The sequence below is a fragment of the Lates calcarifer genome, unplaced genomic scaffold, assembly GCF_001640805.2.
Source record: "Lates calcarifer isolate ASB-BC8 unplaced genomic scaffold, TLL_Latcal_v3 _unitig_7_quiver_1103, whole genome shotgun sequence".
NCBI lineage: Eukaryota > Metazoa > Chordata > Actinopteri > Centropomidae > Lates > Lates calcarifer.
The window spans coordinates 16,149-36,992 of record NW_026118003.1 but is presented as its reverse complement, the minus strand read 5'-3'; the positions used below and the strand labels follow the sequence as shown (position 1 = coordinate 36,992).

Sequence of the window (20,844 nt, the reverse complement as noted above, 5' to 3'; positions counted from 1 at the left end):
AACAATTATGTCAGAAAAACAGCTCACATCGTAATTAAAGTGGGTTTTGATGGTGAACACGGTTTATACAAAGTTATCATTAGTTTTTAGCTGTCCAGTTAATTTTCAAGTTAAGAAGAAAAATAATGATCATGATAATGTAAAGAATATCTTCAGACATTTATATTTTCCAACAACAGTAAAGTTTAAAGTCATAAAATCTATGTAAATCCAGATGCATTTTCTAACTCTTACAGTTGCATGTGTAATGACTCACTCTGAAAATATAATAACTCTCAACAGACTGGCTCCAGTCAGACCAACACTGATGCTTCATATGTTTTGATTCTATGCAAACTCAGTGACCTTCCTTGTTACTCAGCTATAAAAACTTCACATCAGTCTGTCAGTGGAGTTCACAGCACGTCAGTTTCACCATCAACCATGTTTTCTGTAGCTCTGCTGCTGCTGTTGGCAGCTGGATCCTGTGAGTCTCTCTGGATTTATCAGAGTCAATATTTCTTCTTCTGCTGTATGACTTGAACATTTACAACAAAATGTTTTCTTTTTTTAAAACAGGTGTGAAGTGTGAACCAGTTGACACAGCCAGCCTCTGTGACTGTGCAGCCAGGTCAACGTCTGACCATCACCTGTCAGGTCTCTTATTCTGTTAGCACCTACTACACAGCTTGGATCAGACAGCCTGCAGGGAAAGGACTGGAGTGGATTGGAAGCAGACGTGATGGAGGGAGCACATACTACAAAGATTCACTAAAGAACAAATTCAGTATTGATTTAGATTCTTCCAGAAACACGGCGACTCTAAATGGACAGAATGTGCAGCCTGAAGATACTGCTGTGTATTACTGTGCCAGAGACACACAACAACACAAACCATCTGTAGACCTGAACAAAAACCCCTCAGTGCCTGAACACCTGTAACATGAAGCGACCAGAGGAGGAGCCCTCAGACCACTAATGATTTGACACCAGTTCACTGAAACACTAACCAGCCTCCATTACTGGTTCACAGTAAGACTTTGAAATAGACTATAATACAAATTCAACTGTAAATATCTGTTCCATTCCTCAACAGGAACTTTGACAGTTTTGATTCTAATCATACCAGTATTACTGCAGCACATATTCAGTTAACTTAAAATGACTGGATTTTTTAAGTAATAAGCTCTGGCTCATAAAGACTTTGATAATTTTGGGTTTTTCAAAGATGATCACATCAGGAATGTGATATATAACAAAAGTCATGTCAGCTGTTATTTACTGTGATTTTGCTTGTAGCGTCTACTTTTGAGGTTTTCCTTTTTTCCTTTGCTTTTTATTTTATCACTTTTGGGATAAATGACCATTTAAAAAAATCTAAAATGCTACACAATATTCAGCCTCTAGAAATAATAGTAAACACAGCTCAAATAAAAAATATATTTCATTAAATAAAATCATTTGGTTTGAATCTCAACTATTTTACCTGTCCAACCTGTCCAAGATCAGCAACAGCAAATGAGGGTCAGGTCCATTCTGCTGGGTAGGTGAAATTTTTTAATAAACTTTATTTGACATAGTATTTATTTGAGTTACTATCTAAATATATGTTGTGTTGTATTTTTATCTTGACAGGTGTTGATGGTCAGACTGGAGTTGGTTGAGCAGCTGTACAAAATCCTTCAATACATAGGAACAATAAAATTAAATCATTAAAAATGAATCAATTGTATTTAGTTGGAGAATTTCGCTATTAGAAATGATCAATTGAATTAGTTGAACAACTAGGCTTAGGCTTAGTTCATCATGTGAAAGTGATGAAGTGATTGTAAAAATGTTACAAAAATGACTTAAACTTTGGAGTTTTGTTTTACTGGTGATTTTTTTTTTCTCTTTTCTGACAAAAGAGAAATGTAAATATTCAACAATATGCAAATGAAGGTTCCTCATAAGGAAGTGAAGTGTGTGTGTGTCAGTGAGAGGACAGAAGAGCTCACATCAGTTCAGCTTCAACATCAACCATGTTCTCTGGAGCTCTGATACTGCTGCTGGCAGCTGGATCCTGTGAGGAGCTTTCAGTGGATTCACACTAATAAACACATTAGAAACACTGAATAGTCAGATGAATGATGGAGATAATGTTGATTTCTGTTTCCACAGGTGTGTACAGTATTGATCTCATCCAGCCAGAGTCAAAGGTTGTGCAGCCTGGACAGTCTTTGACCATCACCTGTCAGGTCTCTGGTTATTCTCTGACTGATGGCAGCTATGCTACAGGTTGGATCAGACACCGTGAAGGAAAACTGATGGACTGGATTTTCCATCAGTGGGGAGGAAGCAGCGGTAGCTTTTGGCAAAATGATGCTCTGAAGAACAGGTTCAGCTACAGCAGAGACATGTCTGCTGGAACAGTGACTATAACAGGACAGAATCTGCAGCCTGAGGACACAGCTGTTTACTACTGTGTACGTTGCCCCACAGTGAAACAAACCACCAACAGAGCTGCACAAAAACTCAGCAACACATGTGACTCAAACACATGTTCTAAATGTGAATACTAACAAAGACTAACGTAAAATTTGGCTGTATCTTCTCTTGAGTATGAACAAATAAATATCACATTCAAACTTCCCTTTTTAATTTGGCCATGATAAGAAAATATCATGAAAGTGTTGCATCGTAGTTTCAGATTATCATTGTAAACCATTAAAGTTTTTTTAGCGTTTTCGTATTTTAGGGAAGAACTAGGATCAGCCTGGTCCATCAGAGAAAAATCAGGTTTTACAGCTGCACACACCATCTACACATTTATATGTACAGTACAAATACAGTTAACATCATTTAACATGTAACTCAATTTATATTTCTCTCAATTGTTGTAAAGATACTGTAAAAACATCTGTGAGACACATTCCCTTTTTAAACCTGTAGAGGGAGGTCTATGCAAACTTTTGCTCCTTATAAACACACCACCAGCAGCTGTCATCAATTGTCAGAAAACTGGGACAATTTAATGTATTTCTTAAAAAAAAAGATGATTTATTGGAGTCTATTCTTTATAGTCACTGTTCATGGTAAGAAAAGAATTTCTATTTTAACAAATGGACGTTTTTTTCTTTCTTTCGTTATTTTGGAAAATAAAACAACTTTGATGGATGCTGATTATGATCTTCTTTACTTAAAGGAGTTTGGAGTGAGATCAAACTGGACCAGTCTCCATCTGAGGTGAAAAGACCTGGAGAGACAGTGAAGATGTCATGTATCATATCTGGTTATAGCATGACAAGCTACAATATACACTGGATACGACAGAGACCAGCAAGAGCTCTGGAGTGGATTGGGAGGATGAACACAGGCAGAAACTCTGCTACCTATGGCAGCTCCTTTCAAAGTCGTTTCGTCATGACTGAAGATGTGTCCAGCAGCACTTGAGACGCAGTGACTGAAGACAGTGTAGCAGCTGCACAAAAACCTCCACAGACAACAAGTAGCAATAATTTTGCATTATCCACATTAGATTTGAACCAATATTACGATAAACTTATGCAAATATTTATTGTCTTCAAGATGTTACATCACCCACAGAGTCCTCTCATCTGACAAAGTGATATTTAAAACTGTCACATTAATAGGTACAAACCATAAATTACATGAATTTAGTTTGAAAAGAGAAAAAAGCTGGAAAAAAAATTTGATCAGAGAATGAACTTGGCTGAATCATAAGATAATTAGAGACGTAAAATGTCCAAAATCTAAAATATATTCAAAACATTAATAATTGGACATGGCCAGGTACTGGAACAATACAACAATTTTCAAAAATGCTAGTCTATGTTGCTGATCATCATAATACTGCCCATTATATTCAAAGTGATTAATGAGAAATGGTCAAATTCCAGTCAAAGTTTACTTGTTAATGTTTTAAATGTAAAAATGAAGGTCATTTTTGTTTTAACAAAAATACATTTGGTTGTGGTATTAATACTGACAGGCATTTTAGAACCACAATTCTTTTGGAAAAAATTGCAACACCTGACTGACCCACATACATGAACTCACCAAATTCAACAAATATCTATACTCCACTTCTCTCCTCCCTGTGAGGAGGAGTCAATGCAAAACTCAGATGTCTTCCACCTCTACTTATCTGACTGCAGAGAGGATGACAGAGAACAGTGGACACACAGTTTAACATGATGGACTATAGGACAGGACTGCTGCTTTTAACTCTCTGCTGGGCAGGTGAAGACTTTCACTGATGTCGATCTACAGTTATCTTTAAAAATGTACCAGTTTAAAATACCTGACTATATTCTTTGTTTGTCTTGACAGGTGTTGATGGTCAGACTCTGACACAATCTGAACCAGTGGTTAAAAGACCTGGAGAATCCCACAGACTGACCTGTACAGTCTCTGGGTTCTCACTCAGCAGCTACTGGATGAGCTGGATCAGACAGGCTCCTGGAAAAGGACTGGAGTGGATTGCTACTGATACTAGTGGTAGCAACTACTACTCTCAGTCAGTCCAAGGCCGGTTTACCACCTCCAGAGACAACAGCAGACAGCAGCTGTATCTGCAGATGAACAGTCTGAAGACTGAAGATTCTGCTGTTTATTATTGTGCTCGAGAGTCACAGTGACTGGAGTTGGTTGAGCAGCTGTACAAAAACCTACAGTATTCATCAAACTTCCATTACCTGAAATGAGTGACGTCCTCAGTTAGCTCAAGAAAGTGATTCAATAAAGGTGCATTGAATACTATGTTAGAGTCACTAATGTCTGATCTGGATTTAAAGGTCTACTTTAAAAATTAAATAAATAGATAAAAATAAAAATGAAAATCTAAACAAACAGATAAATGTAGAAATCTTTTTTATTAAGCTTAATTAAAACAAAACACTTTACTATCCAAGTTTATCACAGTTTTGCTTTCTCATTTGAAAAGTCATATACATATGTAAATGTAATATATTTTCCTGTGCACCACTTTCCACTGCAATTTGTTTTTGCATATCTTTATACAGGTTTCAGTTCCTATGCAGTTAGTTTCCTCACATGTCTCCAGGTTTCTCTGTATGTCTATGACTTCAAACATCCACAATTTTAATACTAAAAACTTTAAAATATGAAAAGGTGCAGGTCTTCAACCAGCTGCACTAAACTCAAGCAACAAGATTATGTTGCTGTCAGTTCACTGGTGTTTTATGAAAAAATAAAATTAGTAATTAAAAAGTCAACAGAAGCACAAGCAGTTTATTATCATGGTGGTGTAGATGTCTTATATCAGTATTTAACAACTGTTAAATTTTTTAAAAGCTGTTTTATTTTATATCATACTGTGTTCTTGCCCTTACATTTTACTTTAAAAGCAGAATGTGATGTATCAAGAATCAATGCTACTATAATATATCATATAAATTCTATGGACATAAATAAGAATCTAAATCCTTCACCAGCACTTTTGTTGCAATTTAATACTAGAATTAAATTTACAAAATATTCACATTTCAAAGTCATCTCAAAATGTAAGGTTAGGTATAAATAACACTGCATTATCTGAACAGGTTGACTTTTTTAATGCAGGATTTTCAGTGAATCATGAAGTGACTGACATCATTAATAATCATAATAGGTTCCTGTATTTAGCTCCAAACTGGCCTACATCCATGTGACCATCATCTGTCAGGTCTCTATGCAAACTCAGTGACCTTCCTTGTTACTCAGCTATAAAAACTTCACATCAGACTGTCAGTGGAGTTCACAGCACGTCAGTTTCACCATCAAGCATGTTTTCTGTAGCTCTGCTGCTGCTGTTGGCAGCTGGATCCTGTGAGTCTCTCTGGATTTATCATAGTCAACATTTCTTTAGACTTTCGTTTTTTAACAGGTGTGTAATTATGTGATACCATATTTCATTTTTGTCAAAGTCAACATTTCATCTTTTGCTGTATAACTTGCTAATTTATTAGAAAACATTTTCTTCTTTTTACAGGTGTGAAGTGTGTACAGTTGACACAGCCAGCCTCTGTGGCTGTGCAGCCAGGTCAACGTCTGACCATCACCTGTCAGGTCTCTTATTCTGTTAGCAGCTACTACACAGCTTGGATCAGACAGCCTGCAGGGAAAGAAATGGAGTGGATTGGAAGTGCAGCAGCTGGATACACCACATACTACAAAGATTCACTAAAGAACAAGTTCAGTATCAGCACAGACTCTTCCAGAAACACATACACTGCTGTGTATTACTGTGCCAGAGAGTCACAATAACACAAACCATCTGTAGACCTGAACAAAAACCCCTCAGTGTCTGAACACTTGTAACATGAAGCCACCAGAGGAGGAGCCCTCAGACCACTAATGATTTCACACCAGTTCACTGTTGAAGAGAGAAATATATTTATCAATAAGGAAGACACATGAATACAATTAACATGTTGAAAGCATTTTTCATTAAGCATCTTTTCACAATATCAATGTATATTTATATTCTACAGTCCCTGTGAAGTTACGATAGCATTATTTCAGCAGAGAACTGTAACAATGAAGGCCAACAAACTTAAATAATGTGTTCGTCAACTTGTCTCACAAATTACTCTGCAGCATGCAGAGAGACTCTTGGAGGAAAGAATCATTTGCAGTTAACATTCTCAAAAACAAACAATAACACCAAACAGGAACTGAGATCTGTAATGTTCCAAACTAACCTCCCTGTGAGGAGTGTTGTTATCTGGCTGCTGTGTTAGTGCTGATAAACAAAATACTACAATTGAAAAGCATCAGAAAATATTTCAATTTTACTGACTTCCACAGACACTTACTGGTCATTAAACATTCAGTCTAGTCCCACCAGTCATACAAACAGAGATGACAGACATCCAAGTCCACTCCAACTCTCTCTACCCTGTGAGGAGGTGTCAATGCAAAACTTGACTTGTGGACATGAATTCCTAAGTTTCACCAAATACATCCAGTCCATTTGTTTTCTCCCTGTGAGGAGGAGTCAATGCAAAACTCAGATGTCTTCCAACTCTACTTATCTGACTGCAGAGAGGATGACAGAGAACAGTGGACACACAGTTTAACATGATGGACTATAGGACAGGGCTGCTGCTTTTAACTCTCTGCTGGGCAGGTGAAAATATTTCATGAACTTCATTTAATATAGTATTTCTGTGAGGTACCTTTTCATACATATGATTTCTTTTTCATCTTGACAGGTGTTGATGGTCAGACTCTGACAGAATCTGAACCAGTGGTTAAAAGACCTGGAGAATCCCACACACTGACCTGTACAACAGCTGGATTCACATTCAGCAGCTATGAGATGAACTGGGTCAGACAGGCTCCTGGAAAAGGACTGGAGTGGATCGCTTATATCAGTAGTGGTGGCAGCACCACATACTACTCTCAGTCAGTCCAAGGCCGGTTTACCATCTCCAGAGACAACAGCAGACAGCAGCTGTATCTGCAGATGAACAGTCTGAAGACTGAAGATTCTGCTGTTTATTATTGTGCTCGAGAGTCACAGTGACACAAGAGACTACAAAGCTGTACAAAAACTGAACAACACTGAATTCTGAATGACAAGCACTGAAGCATGTCAGTCTTTGAAAACAAGTTTCCCAATGAATGGTGACCAGTTCACAATGAAACACTTTATATCACTAAAGATTAGTTTGTCACTGTTTGGACAGTTTATTTTCAATCATTTAATCATCTAATGGGAGCAGATCTTTAAATGTCTTCATATTTTGTGCTAGGAAAGCGCACACACACAAACACACACACACACAAACAAACCTTGCTCTGATTATTCACCAGCTGCCCACAACTGATTCTCCTTATTAAATGAAAAGTTCCCTGTCATAAAACACCTGTTAACCTGCCTGCAGCCTGTAAAGAGTTGTGCCAGTATCATGTCATAAGTGATTTAAGGCCTGAAAACTCAACTCTCCACACATTGTGAATCATATCATCTAACAAAAGCATTTTGCAGCATTCAGACTTACAGGCTCAAGTTATACCTGACAATTATTATTGTGTCTTTTCATAATAATGAAAACAATGCCAGCCACGATGAAGGTTAGTAATAAATTCAGTCCCTGCTCCTGAGCACTTATGCAAATAAAGGTTCCTCATAAGGAAGCGAAGTGTGTGTGTCAGTGAGAGGACAGAAGAGCTCACATCAGTTCAGCTTCAACATCAACCATGTTCTCTGGAGCTCTGATACTGCTGCTGGCAGCTGGATCCTGTGAGGAGCTTTCAGTGGATTCACACTAATAAACACATTAGAAACACTGAATAGTCAGATGAATGATGGAGATAATGTTGATTTCTGTTTCCACAGGTGTGTACAGTATTGATCTCATCCAGCCAGAGTCAAAGGTTGTGCAGCCTGGACAGTCTTTGACCATCACCTGTCAGGTCTCTGGTTATTTTCTGACTAGTAGCAGCTATGGAACAGGTTGGATCAGACAGCGTGAAGGAAAACCAATGGACTGGATTTTCCATCAGTGGGGTGGAAGCGGTAGCAGCTTTTGGCAAAATGATGCTCTGAAGAACAAGTTCAGCTACAACAGAGACATGTCTGCTGGAACAGTGACTATAACAGGACAGAATCTGCAGCCTGAGGACACAGCTGTTTATTACTGTGTACGTCTCCCCACAGTGAAACAAACCACTAATAGACCTGCACAAAAACTCAGCAACACATGTGACTCAAACACATGTTCTAAATGTGAATACTAACAAAGACTAACGTAAAATTTGACTGTATCTTCTCTTGAGTATGAACAAATAAATATCACATTCAAACTTCCCTTTTTAATTTGGCCATGATAAGAAAATATCATGAAAGTGTTGCATCGTAGTTTCAGATTATCATTGTAAACCATTAAAGTTTTTTTTAGCGTTTTCGTATTTTAGGGAAGAACTAGGATCAGCCTGGTCCATCAGAGAAAAATCAGGTTTTACAGCTGCACACACCATCTACACATTTATATGTACAGTACAAATACAGTTAACATCATTTAACATGTAACTCAATTTATATTTCTCTCAATTGTTGTAAAGATACTGTAAAAACATCTGTGAGACACATTCCCTTTTTAAACCTGTAGAGGGAGGTCTATGCAAACTCTTTGCTCCTTATAAACACACCACCAGCAGCTGTCATCAATTGTCAGAAAACTGGGACAATTGAATGTATTTCTTAAAAAAAAAAAAAAGATGATTTATTGGAGTCTATTCTTTATAGTCACTGTTCATGGTAAGAAAAGAATTTCTATTTTAACAAATGGATGTTTTTTTCTCTTTCTTTCGTTATTTTGGAAAATAAAACAACTTTGATGGATAATTATCATAATCTTTACTTACAGGAGTTTGGAGTGAGATCAAACTGGACCAGTCTCCATCTGAGGTGAAAAGACCTGGAGAGACAGTGAAGATGTCATGTATCATATCTGGTTATAACATGACAGAAAACAATATACACTGGATACGATAGAGACCAGCAAGAGCTCTGGAGTGGATTGGGAGGATGAACACAGGCAGAAACTCTGCTACCTATGGCAGCTCCTTTCAAAGTCGTTTCGTCATGATTGAAGATGTGTCCAGCAGCACTTGAGACGCAGTGACTGAAGACAGTGTAGCAGCTGCACAAAAACCTCCACAGACAACAAGTAGCAATAATTTTGCATTATCCACATTAGATTTGAACCAATATTACGATAAACTTATGCAAATATTTATTGTCTTCATGATGTTACATCACCCACAGAGTCCTCTCATCTGACAAAGTGATATTTAAAACTGTCACATTAATAGGTACAAACCATAAATTACATGAATTTAGTTTGAAAAGAGAAAAAAGCTGGAAAAAACAAAACAACAACAACAACACAGAGAATGAACTTGGCTGAATCATAAGATAATTAGAGACATAAAATGTCCAAAATCTAAAATATATTCAAAACATTAATAATTGGACATGGCCAGGTACTGGAACAATACAACAATTTTCAAAAATGCTAGTCTATGTTGCTGATCATCATAATACTGCCCATTATATTCAAAGTGATTAATGAGAAATGGTCAAATTTCAAATAATTTGATAAAGTTTACTTGTTAATGTTTTAAATGTAAAAATGAAGGTCATTTTTGTATTAACAAAATACATTTGGTTGTGGTATTAATACTGACAGGCATTTTAGAACCACAATTCTTTTGGAAAAAATTGCAACACCTGACTGACCCACATACATGAACTCAAATTCAACAAATATCTGTACTCCACTTCTCTCCTCCCTATTCTCTGTAGCTCTGATACTGAATCCTGTGAGGACCAGATTATTATTTAATGAGTTGCATATACCTTACATTAAATTGTGCCATTAAATTCTAGATGTCCTTTCCAACAGCCAGTAAATGGTTTTCATTCATGTGTATGACAATAACCATTAACTGGGACAGGAAAAAAAAAAATGAGAGAGGATGACAATCTTTTTCACTTGACTGATGGTAACAATTTTCTCATCGTTGTTTTATTGTCTGAAAAACATGAGTATGTATCTGTATTTTTCTTTATTTTCTCATGAAATAATGGAACTGTACAGTTAAGGGATATAATTATTAATTAGCAATCTATCAATTAAAACTAATAAATTATTTTTCACGTGATGGCGACTGTGCCAATAATGAACAGCAACCAACTTATAAAATGTGTTTTGTCAACCTATTGAACAAAGTATACTGTAACATTCAACAGGTGACTAGTGCGCAATGAATTTTTATTCTCAAGTTTCACCAAAAAGTAACTGAGATCCAAGTCAAATTTAGTTCAACACTGTGAGGAGGAGTCAATGCAAAACTCAGATGTCTTCCACCTCTACTTATCTGACTGCAGAGAGGATGACAGAGAACAGTGGACACACAGTTTAACATGATGGACTATAGGACAGGACTGCTGCTTTTAACTCTCTGCTGGGCAGGTGAAGACTTTCACTGATGTTGATCTAAAGTTGTTTTTAAAAATGTACCAGTTTAAAACACCTGACTATATTCTTTGTTTGTCTTGACAGGTGTTGATGGTCAGACTCTGACACAATCTGAACCAGTGGTTAAAAGACCTGGAGAATCCCACAGACTGACCTGTACAGTCTCTGGGTTCTCACTCAGCAGCTACTGGATGAGCTGGATCAGACAGGCTCCTGGAAAAGGACTGGAGTGGATTGCTGCTGATGGTGGTAGTAGTAGCAAATACTACTCTCAGTCAGTCCAAGGCCGGTTTACCACCTCCAGAGACAACAGCAGACAGCAGCTGTATCTGCAGATGAACAGTCTGAAGACTGAAGATTCTGCTGTTTATTATTGTGCTCGACAATCACAGTGACTGGAGTTGGTTCAGCAGCTGTACAAAAACCTACAGTATTCATCAAACTTCCATTACCTGAAATGAGTGACGTCCTCAGTTAGCTCAAGAAAGTGATTCAATAAAGGTGCATTGAATACTATGTTAGAGTCACTAATGTCTGATCAGGATTTAAAGGTCTACTTTAAAAATTAAATAAATAGATAAAAATAAAAATGAAAATCTAAACAAACAGATAAATGTAGAAATCTTTTTTATTAAGCTTAATTAAAACAAAACACTTTACTATCCAAGTTTATCACAGTTTTGCTTTCTCATTTGAAAAGTCATATACATATGTAAATGTAATATATTTTCCTGTGCACCACTTTCCACTGCAATTTGTTTTTGCATATCTTTATACAGGTTTCAGTTCCTATGCAGTTAGTTTCCTCACATGTCTCCAGGTTTCTCTGTATGTCTATGACTTCAAACATCCACAATTTTAATACTAAAAACTTTAAAATATGAAAAAGTGCAGGTCTTCAACCAGCTGCACTAAACTCAAGCAACAAGATTATGTTGCTGTCAGTTCACTGGTGTTTTATGAAAAAATAAAATTAGTAATTAAAAAGTCAACAGAAGCACAAGCAGTTTATTATCATGGTGGTGTAGATGTCTTATATCAGTATTTAACAACTGTTGAATTTTTTAAAAGCTGTTTTATTTTATATCATACTGTGTTCTTGCCCTTACATTTTACTTTAAAAGCAGAATGTGATGTATCAAGAATCAATGCTACTATAATATATCATATAAATTCTATGGACATAAATAAGAATCTAAATCCTTCACCAGCACTTTTGTTTAAATTTAACACTAGAATTAAATTTACAAAATTTTTCAGTGAATCATGAAATGACTGACATTATTAGTCGTAACTGTTTTTAGCTCCAAACTGACCTACATCCATCCATGTGACCATCATCTGTCAGATCTCTATGCAAACTCAGTGACTCTCCTTGTTACTCAGCTATAAAAACTTCACATCAGACTGTCAGTGGAGTTCACAGCACGTCAGTTTCACCATCAACCATGTTTTCTGTAGCTCTGCTGCTGCTGTTGGCAGCTGGATCCTGTGAGTCTCTCTGGATTTATCATAGTCAACATTTCTTCTATTGCTTTATAACTTTAGAATTTATCACAAAATGTTTTCTTTTTTTACAGGTGTGAAGTGTGTACAGTTGACACAGCCAGCCTCTGTGACTGTGCAGCCAGGTCAACATCTGACCATCACCTGTCAGGTCTCTTATTCTGTCAGCAGCTACTACACAGCTTGGATCAGACAGCCTGCAGGGAAAGAAATGGAGTGGATTGGATATGCAGCTGGATCCAATGCATACTACAAAGATTCACTAAAGAACAAGTTCAGTATCAGCACAGACTCTTCCAGAAACACAGTGACTCTAAATGGACAGAATCTGCAGCCTGAAGACACTGCTGTGTATTACTGTGCCAGAGACACACAACAACACAAACCATCTGTAGACCTGAACAAAAACCCCTCAGTGCCTGAACACTTGTAACATGAAGCCACCAGAGGAGGAGCCCTCAGACCACTAATGATTTCACACCAGTTCACTGTTGAAGAGAGAAATATATTTATCAAGACACATGAATACAATTAATATGTTGAAAGCATTTTTCATTAAGCATCTTTTCACAATATCCATGTACATTTATATTCTAAGGTCCCTGTGAAGTTATGATAGCATTATTTCAGCAGAGAACTGTAACAATGAAGGCCAACAAACTTAAATAGTGTGTTTGTCAAATTGTTGCACAAATTACTCTGCAGCATGCAGAGAGACTCTTGGAGGAAAGAATCATTTGCAGTTAACATTCTCAAAAACAAACAATAACACCAAACAGGAACTGAGATCTGTAATGTTCCAAACTAACCCCCCTGTGAGGAGGAGTCAATGTAAAACTCTGATGTCTTCCACCTCTACTTATCTGACTGCAGAGAGGATGACAGAGAACAGTGGACACACAGTTTAACATGATGGACTATAGGACAGGACTGCTGCTTCTAACTCTCTGCTGGGCAGGTGAAAATATTTCATGAACTTCATTTGACGTAGTATTTCTGTGAGGTACCCTTTTACATGTGATTTCTTTTTTTATCTTGACAGGTGTTGATGGTCAGACTGAATCTGAACCAGTGGTTAAAAGGCCTGGAGAATCCCACAGACTGACCTGTACAACATCTGGATTCACATTCAGTGACTACAGCATGCACTGGGCCAGACAGGCCCCTGGAAAAGGACTGGAGTGGATTGCTTCCATTAGTAACAGTGGTGGCAGCTACGAATACTACTCTCAGTCAGTCAAAGGCCGGTTTACCATCTCCAGAGACAACAGCAGACAGCAGGTGTATCTGCAGATGAACAGTCTGAAGACTGAAGATTCTGCTGTTTATTATTGTGCTCAATAGCCACACAGTGACTGGAGTTAGTTGAGTGGATGTACAAAATCCTACAGTACTGATCCTTACTGCACTAATAAAACATTTCATTATATATTTTGTGGTTATTGTTTTCAATACAATCATGAAAATTGTCACATAGAAACTTCAGGACTAGATTCACAAAAACAAACATATTTACTTGTCCATAAAAAAAGACAAGGACAGCACAGCACACACAGACACAAACACACCCACCCACACACACAAAACAAGAAATTAAAATGAAAAACCCTCGGGTTGGCAGCTTGGCATGTAATATATTAGGAATCATAAGAAGTTGCTTTATTAACATTGTATTGATGTAGACCACTTCACTTCACATCCACTTTATCTGATAACTGATCCTTGAACCATGAAAGTTAAAGGTCTAACTGTAAGTACTGAAAGGTTGTACAGGTTTATATGCTTGCAAACATGTAAAAAAAATTTGGAGAGTGAATCAGTTATATTTGGTTGTAGAGTTCCGCTATTAGAAATGATCAGTTAAATTAGCTGAACAAAGTCCTAGGCTTAGTTCATCGTGTGAAAGTGATGAAGTGGTTGTAAAAATGTTACAAAAATGACTTAAATTTTGGAGTTTTGTTTTAATGGTGATTTTTTTTCCTCTCTTTTTTGACAAAAGAGAATTTTAAATATTAAACAATATGCAAAATGGAGGTTCCTCATAAGGAAGTGAATTGTGTGTGTGTCAGTGAGAGGACAGAAGAGCTCACATCAGTTCAGCTTCAACATCAACCATGTTCTCTGTAGCTCTGATACTGCTGCTGGCAGCTGGATCCTGTGAGGAGCTTTCACACTAATAAACACATTAGAAACACTGAGTAGTCAGATGAATGATGGAGATAATGTTGATTTCTGTTTCCACAGGTGTGTACAGTATTGATCTCATCCAGCCAGAGTCAAAGGTTGTGCAGCCTGGACAGTCTTTGACCATCACCTGTCAGGTCTCTGGTTATTCTCTGACTATGACTATGGCAGCTATGCTACAGGTTGGGTCAGACAGCATGAAGGAAAAGCAATGGACTGGATTATGCATCAGTCGGGAGGAGGAGACTTTCATCAAAATAACGTTCTGAAGAACAAGTTCCTTTATCACACATATACTTCTAGTAGTTCTGTGACATTAACAGGAGAGAATCTACAGTCTGAGGACACAGCTGTTTATTACTGTGTACGTGGTACGTGGTACCGCAGTTGGGACCACAGTGAAACAAACCACAGACAGACCTGCACAAATACCCAGATGCTCTTGTGGCTGAACCACAGACAAACACTGTTCTAAATATTACATTTAATAAAGACATGAACCGCTCTACAGAGTGGATCAATATATACATGTTTATGAATTCCTGAACAGTGGAGGAAATTTTTTGCTGTATTTTAAGTGACTTGAATTTACCTTTTTTATGTGTCTGATGTCTAAAAAAATTTATGTTTTATTATTGTTATTTATTTACTGTTCTTATTATATGTTTTTTGTATTAATAAAATCCATGTGGTTGTGGTGTAAATAATGACAAATATTTTACACAAAATAAAAATTATCAGACAATTGCTTATAAAACTTGAAATGAGAGATTGACTTGTGGACATGAATTCCTGTTTTCACTAAATACAGCCAGTCCATTAGTTTCCTCTCTGTGAGGAGGAGTCAATGCAAAACTCAAATGTCTTCCACCTCTACTTATCTGACTGCAGAGAGGATGACAAAGAACAGTGGACACACAGTTTAACATGATGGACTATAGGACAGGACTGCTGCTTTTAACTCTCTGCTGGGCAGGTGAAATATTTAACTTCATTTGACAGTATTTCTTTGAGTAACCATCTTAAAACATTCAATATTTTGTTTTTCATCTCAACAGGTGTTGATGGTCAGACTCTGACAGAATCTGAACCAGTGGTTAAAAGACCTGGAGAATCCCACACACTGACCTGTACAGGCTCTGGATTCACATTCAGTGACTATGCTATGAACTGGGTCAGACAGGCTCCTGGAAAAGGACTGGAGTGGGTTGCATTCGTCAGTCAGCCTAGTGGTAGCAAACAATACTACTCTCAGTCAGTCCAAGGCCGGTTTACCATCTCCAGAGACAACAGCAGACAGCAGGTGTATCTGCAGATGAACAGTCTGAAGACTGAAGATTCTGCTGTTTATTATTGTGCTCGAGAGTCACAGTGACTGGAGTTGGTTGAACAGCTGTACAAAATCCTACAGTACTCATCAGTATTGGGCTTCAAAACAGGAAAAATTCTGAACAATTCTGAAGGTGCAGACACAACAACAGTCAATAAAGAAATATGTGACCAAATACACATATGGACACACACAATGAATGTGAGATGAATAATCTCACAACACATAAGTAATATTACCACTCAGATACCTATGTTAACAGTATTTAGAAAAAACAAAAACATACACACACACTTGTTGTTACTTCAGCTCAGAGGTTCGTTGCTGTTTCTGTGTTTCACTGGACAGCTGAGCAGTCCAGGAGGTTACCCTGTAGGTTTCTTATTAAGCTAAAAGCACAAGCATACGGTATATCTTTTGTAGGGCTTCAAACCATTTCTCTACATTTTGGTTATTAACAAGTTGTGAGTTGTGTTGTGAAGAGGTGACACAATGCAGACGAGAACTGTTTTTTATGTCTTTTTTTGTCTAATTCACAGTAGATCATACACCTTTTTACTCTGTTAATAAGTTGGTAAAATAAGAGTTTCCACTTTCAGAAATGATAAATGAAATGAATTAAACAACAGGCTATGGTTGATTCATTGTATCTGTCATCTGTAAAAAGTAGATTTTAACATGACAAGTTGGGTGAGTGAAGGCTCAGCTGTTTAACTCAGACTGCCAAAGCCTGTATTACAGTAACTATCTGCTGGGACTGTACATGGGAAGTAGCTGACAGATACTGTAAACATAGTACAAACAAAGCATCTGTCCTTTTTGGTTTAGAGGTTGTTGTTTCTTTTATTTTTATTTTTTTTATTTGTTTTTAAATATGTTTCATGGACGAATGAAAACTATCTGTAGAAAACACAAGACTTCATAGTTTTTGCATGATTTAGTTGTTTCTTTAATTTTCTTGGCAAAAGAGAGATTTAAATATTCAACAATATGCAAATATAGGTTCCTCATAAGTAGATGAAGTGTGTGTGTCAGTGAGAGGACAGAAGAGCTCATATCAGTTCAGCTTCAACATCAACCATGTTCTCTGTAGCTCTGATACTGCTGCTGGCAGCTGGATCCTGTGAGGAGCTTTCAGTGGATTCACACTAATAAACACATTAGAAACACTGAATAGTCAGATGAATGATGGAGATAATGTTGATTTCTGTTTCCACAGGTGTGTACAGTATTGATCTCATCCAGCCAGAGTCAAAGGTTGTGCAGCCTGGACAGTCTTTGACCATCACCTGTCAGGTCTCTGGTTATTCTATGACTGATAACGACTATGCAACAGGTTGGATCAGACAGCGTGAAGGAAAACCAATGGACTGGATTTTCCATCAGTGGGGTGGAAGCAGTGGCAGCTTATATCAAAATAACGCTCTGAAGAACAGGTTCAGCTACAACAGAGACATGTCTGCTGGAACAGTGACTATAACAGGACAGAATCTGCAGCCTGAGGACACAGCTGTTTATTACTGTGCACGTAACCCCACAGTGAAACAAACCACCAACAGACCTGCACAAAAACTCAGCAACACATGTGACTCAACCACAAACACATTCATAAAGACAGTACTCTCTTGTTATATGATAGCTTAGTTGATTGTTTATGGAATTCACTGAACAGCAGTAAAAATAGTTTGTTATTGCCAGACAGAGGATATTTGTATTTTAGTTCAACAAATCCATGTAGATCTCGTCTGACTTCCACTAAAGGATATGATACTTGTTACTTTTTGGGAGTAGCGGTCCAGGGAAGACAGGAACAACACTTTTCCTGTTTCTGTACAATAGAAAGGATCTATGAAAAGCTAACTTAAACATTAGCTCTGTCTTTTCTAGTATAAACAAATAAACTTTGAATGAAATTTGAAATACAATATTAAGGACTTTATTACTTGTAGTTATTAATATTCATAGTGAGAGCATCAAATCTGTGTGTTGAATAATGGTCATGATCTTCTTTACTTACAGGAGTTTGGAGTGAGATCAAACTGGACCAGTCTCCATCTGAGGTGAAAAGACCTGGAGAGACAGTGAAGATGTCATGTATCATATCTGGTTATAGCATGACAGAGTACTATATACACTGGATACAACAGAGGCCAGAAAAAGCTCTGGAGTGGATTGGGAGGATGGACACAGGCACAAACTCTGCTATCTATGGTATGAATGGCTTCTTCTAATATAATAATGCAGCATGTCACAAAGCAAAAGTGGTTTGAGTTCAATAGCCTCCCTAGTCACCTGATCTGAATTCAGTAGATCACCTTTGAGATGTGGTAAAACTGGAGATTGGCAGGATGAATGTGCAGCTGAAAAAACTGTGATGCAGTCATGTTGACATGGATGAGAATCTCAAAGGAATGTTTCCAACATCTTGTGGAGTCCATGGCCTGAAGAACTGAGGCTATTTAGAGAGCAAAGGCAGGCCCTTACCAGTAAATGGCAACTGTATCAACTGAAACATTTGTATCAATACATACAAAGCCGAATATAGCAAATTTTGCATTGGTTGCCAGACATCTGCTGCTTTGCATCATTTTTTGTTTTAGAAATATTTCACTAAGGAAAACGTACAACTGTGTTTCATGTTCCCATTTTAACCTGTAGAGGGAGGTCTATGCAAATACTTCCCTCTTTATAAACACACCATCAGAGACACTGTCAAAACAGTTAGTACAGATATACTGGCAACACTGAATGACAGGGTTTTGTACAGAATGAAATATACAATTTCCTGGGGTTTATTTTTTGTTCTGTTTACTGATGGTAAGAAAAATCACATTTGCTTAATGTATCTTTTTGTCCATGTGTGTAAATGGATAATGATTGCCATTTCTTTACTCACAGGAGTTTGGAGTGAGATCAAACTGGACCAGTCTCCATCTGAGGTGAAAAGACCTGGAGAGACAGTGAAGGTGTCATGTATCATATCTGGTTATAGCATGGCAAACAACTTTATTCACTGGATACGACAGAGGCCAGGGGAAGCTCTGGAGTGGATTGGGAGAATAAGCCCATACCGCAACACTGCAAGCTACGCCAGTTCATTTCAAAGTCGTTTCAGTTTTACTCAAGATGTGTCCAGCAGCACTCAGTACCTCCAGGTCAACAGTCTGACAGCAGAAGATTCTGCTGTTTACTTCTGTGCTCGAGACACAGTGACTGAAGACAGTGGAGCAGCTGCACAAAAACCTCAGACTGTGACTTGAGTGACAGTGTCTCTATATGTTATTACATTATGGTCAAACTAACAGAGTCAGTTATTGCAACAGTGAAAAACATAATTAGAAAAGTGAAATATGTCCAGTTCAAAATAAATTCAGTACAGTGGTGGAAGGTATGATAGGTTGTGACAACAACAAGGCCAGATGAATAGCTGATGTTCTTCCTATTTATTCATACAGTATAGGCCTATAATTCACATCACAAAGTTACCTTTACAACATTAAGGCCAATGATCATTGCAATGGCAGCAGTACCTATCATTTCATCCATTTTCATACCTTCAGTTAAGTTTTCTTTGAGCTTCTTTTGCCTTTTGGTTTTATTCTTTCAGTTTCAGTCTCTCATATTCACATTCATTTACTGTTCATTCACTGAGTATTTGTATATTAATTTATCTAATGTTTGCTTCTGAGGGACAACAACTACTGTTAATAGCCCAACTTTAGTCCATCTTAAAATGAAATGATAGGTTCTCTTTTCTTTTACTTTTGAAAGCAGATTTTTTCAAATAAAACATGTAAATTAGGGATTGGAGAGTAGTTAAAATACAGTACAAACCAAGTGAAAACACTGTGGATTAATAGAATAAATGGAAGTTCAAACTGTCCATGTTGTTTAATTTTTTTCCTTTACGCTTGATAAGTCAGCAGACATTTTTGTCTTAAATACCAAAATTAGCATTTTGCATATCACCACACAAGTTTCAGTTTCTAAATAGTCCTAAGAAGTTAATCTATCTGTATTTCTGTGGCTTCAAACACAATTTGAATATTGAAACTTTCAGAATTCTAAAATAATCCACAACCTCAACCAGCTGCAGCAAATCAACAGTTTATTTAGAGTATATTGCCTCTGTTCATTGTCACTGTCACTATCAGTAACATAATAAAATAAAATAAAATAAACATAAAAAGGGATGTTGCAGTTGCAATCTCATAAATGTATTTTATTTATTTCTGAATTGAAGTATTCCTAATTTAACAGTAATTAAAACAACCCAGAGAGTCCAGTTTCAGAAAAACAAGACTGCTGGATCCCTCAGTGAAAAAAATAATTTTCTAAATTTACTCAAATGCATACATTTCTTTGTAATAATGTAGATAAAGATGTTTTAAATCAGTATTTGCTGTTTGTTTAAATGCTGCTTTATTTTGTGTTATGTTGTGTTCACTCCCCTGAATTTGACTCTAAAAGCAGAATGTGATGTGGGAGGAGCTTACTGTAAACAAATTCTCACAGGGATCCAGTTTACATCATATTTAAAGAGGATTCATGGATGTGAAAACATACTGAGCAAATTGTCAACATGGCTTACAAAAAGCTGACACTCTTGGTGACTGTTCTGTTTGTGTCAACTGGTGCTGAAGGTTGGACCATAACAGAGTCTGAACCAGCAGTTAAAAGACCTGGAGAGTCCCACAGACTCACCTGCACAACATCTGGATTTAACTTTAGACAGTAATGGGAGAGTCATACAAAAACTACTCCCTTTATTTAAAACCACCATTGAGCATTCAGTTTTGTCTGTATTACAAGAAGAATACCCACAATTATAAGACATAAAAAGTCTAAGGA

At 37.1% G+C, this 20,844-nt stretch overlaps 10 gene segments (V, D, J or C); all 10 read left to right on the top strand.

Moving 5' to 3' along the window:
- Nucleotides 1–1,979: 1,979 nt before the first annotated feature.
- LOC108879939 (Ig heavy chain V region MC101-like) lies at nt 1,980–2,555 on the top strand. The segment is given in 2 exon segments: nt 1,980–2,043; nt 2,140–2,555. Coding segments are annotated over 2 exon segments (444 nt in total).
- Nucleotides 2,556–4,068: 1,513 nt separating this feature from the next.
- LOC108879942 (Ig heavy chain V region 914-like) lies at nt 4,069–4,740 on the top strand. The segment is given in 2 exon segments: nt 4,069–4,221; nt 4,312–4,740. Coding segments are annotated over 2 exon segments (357 nt in total).
- Nucleotides 4,741–7,042: 2,302 nt separating this feature from the next.
- On the top strand, nt 7,043–7,510 carry LOC108879938 (Ig heavy chain V region 914-like). The segment is given in 2 exon segments: nt 7,043–7,111; nt 7,197–7,510. Coding segments are annotated over 2 exon segments (363 nt in total).
- A 618-nt stretch (nt 7,511–8,128) lies between these two features.
- On the top strand, nt 8,129–8,770 carry LOC108879940 (Ig heavy chain V region MC101-like). The segment is given in 2 exon segments: nt 8,129–8,230; nt 8,327–8,770. Coding segments are annotated over 2 exon segments (444 nt in total).
- Nucleotides 8,771–10,832: 2,062 nt separating this feature from the next.
- On the top strand, nt 10,833–11,489 carry LOC127142167 (immunoglobulin heavy variable 3-23-like). The segment is given in 2 exon segments: nt 10,833–10,967; nt 11,058–11,489. Coding segments are annotated over 2 exon segments (360 nt in total).
- An 880-nt stretch (nt 11,490–12,369) lies between these two features.
- LOC127142163 (Ig heavy chain V region 914-like) lies at nt 12,370–12,927 on the top strand. The segment is given in 2 exon segments: nt 12,370–12,464; nt 12,554–12,927. Coding segments are annotated over 2 exon segments (402 nt in total).
- A 319-nt stretch (nt 12,928–13,246) lies between these two features.
- On the top strand, nt 13,247–13,965 carry LOC127142169 (Ig heavy chain V region 6.96-like). The segment is given in 2 exon segments: nt 13,247–13,437; nt 13,522–13,965. Coding segments are annotated over 2 exon segments (351 nt in total).
- Nucleotides 13,966–14,538: 573 nt separating this feature from the next.
- On the top strand, nt 14,539–17,641 carry LOC108879937 (Ig heavy chain V region MC101-like). The segment is given in 2 exon segments: nt 14,539–14,636; nt 17,213–17,641. Coding segments are annotated over 2 exon segments (468 nt in total).
- Nucleotides 15,573–16,039, top strand: LOC108879943 (Ig heavy chain V region 914-like). The segment is given in 2 exon segments: nt 15,573–15,639; nt 15,722–16,039. Coding segments are annotated over 2 exon segments (366 nt in total).
- A 1,082-nt stretch (nt 17,642–18,723) lies between the features above and the next one.
- Nucleotides 18,724–19,876, top strand: LOC108879941 (immunoglobulin heavy variable 1-46-like). The segment is given in 2 exon segments: nt 18,724–18,810; nt 18,892–19,876. Coding segments are annotated over 2 exon segments (411 nt in total).
- Nucleotides 19,877–20,844: the final 968 nt, after the last annotated feature.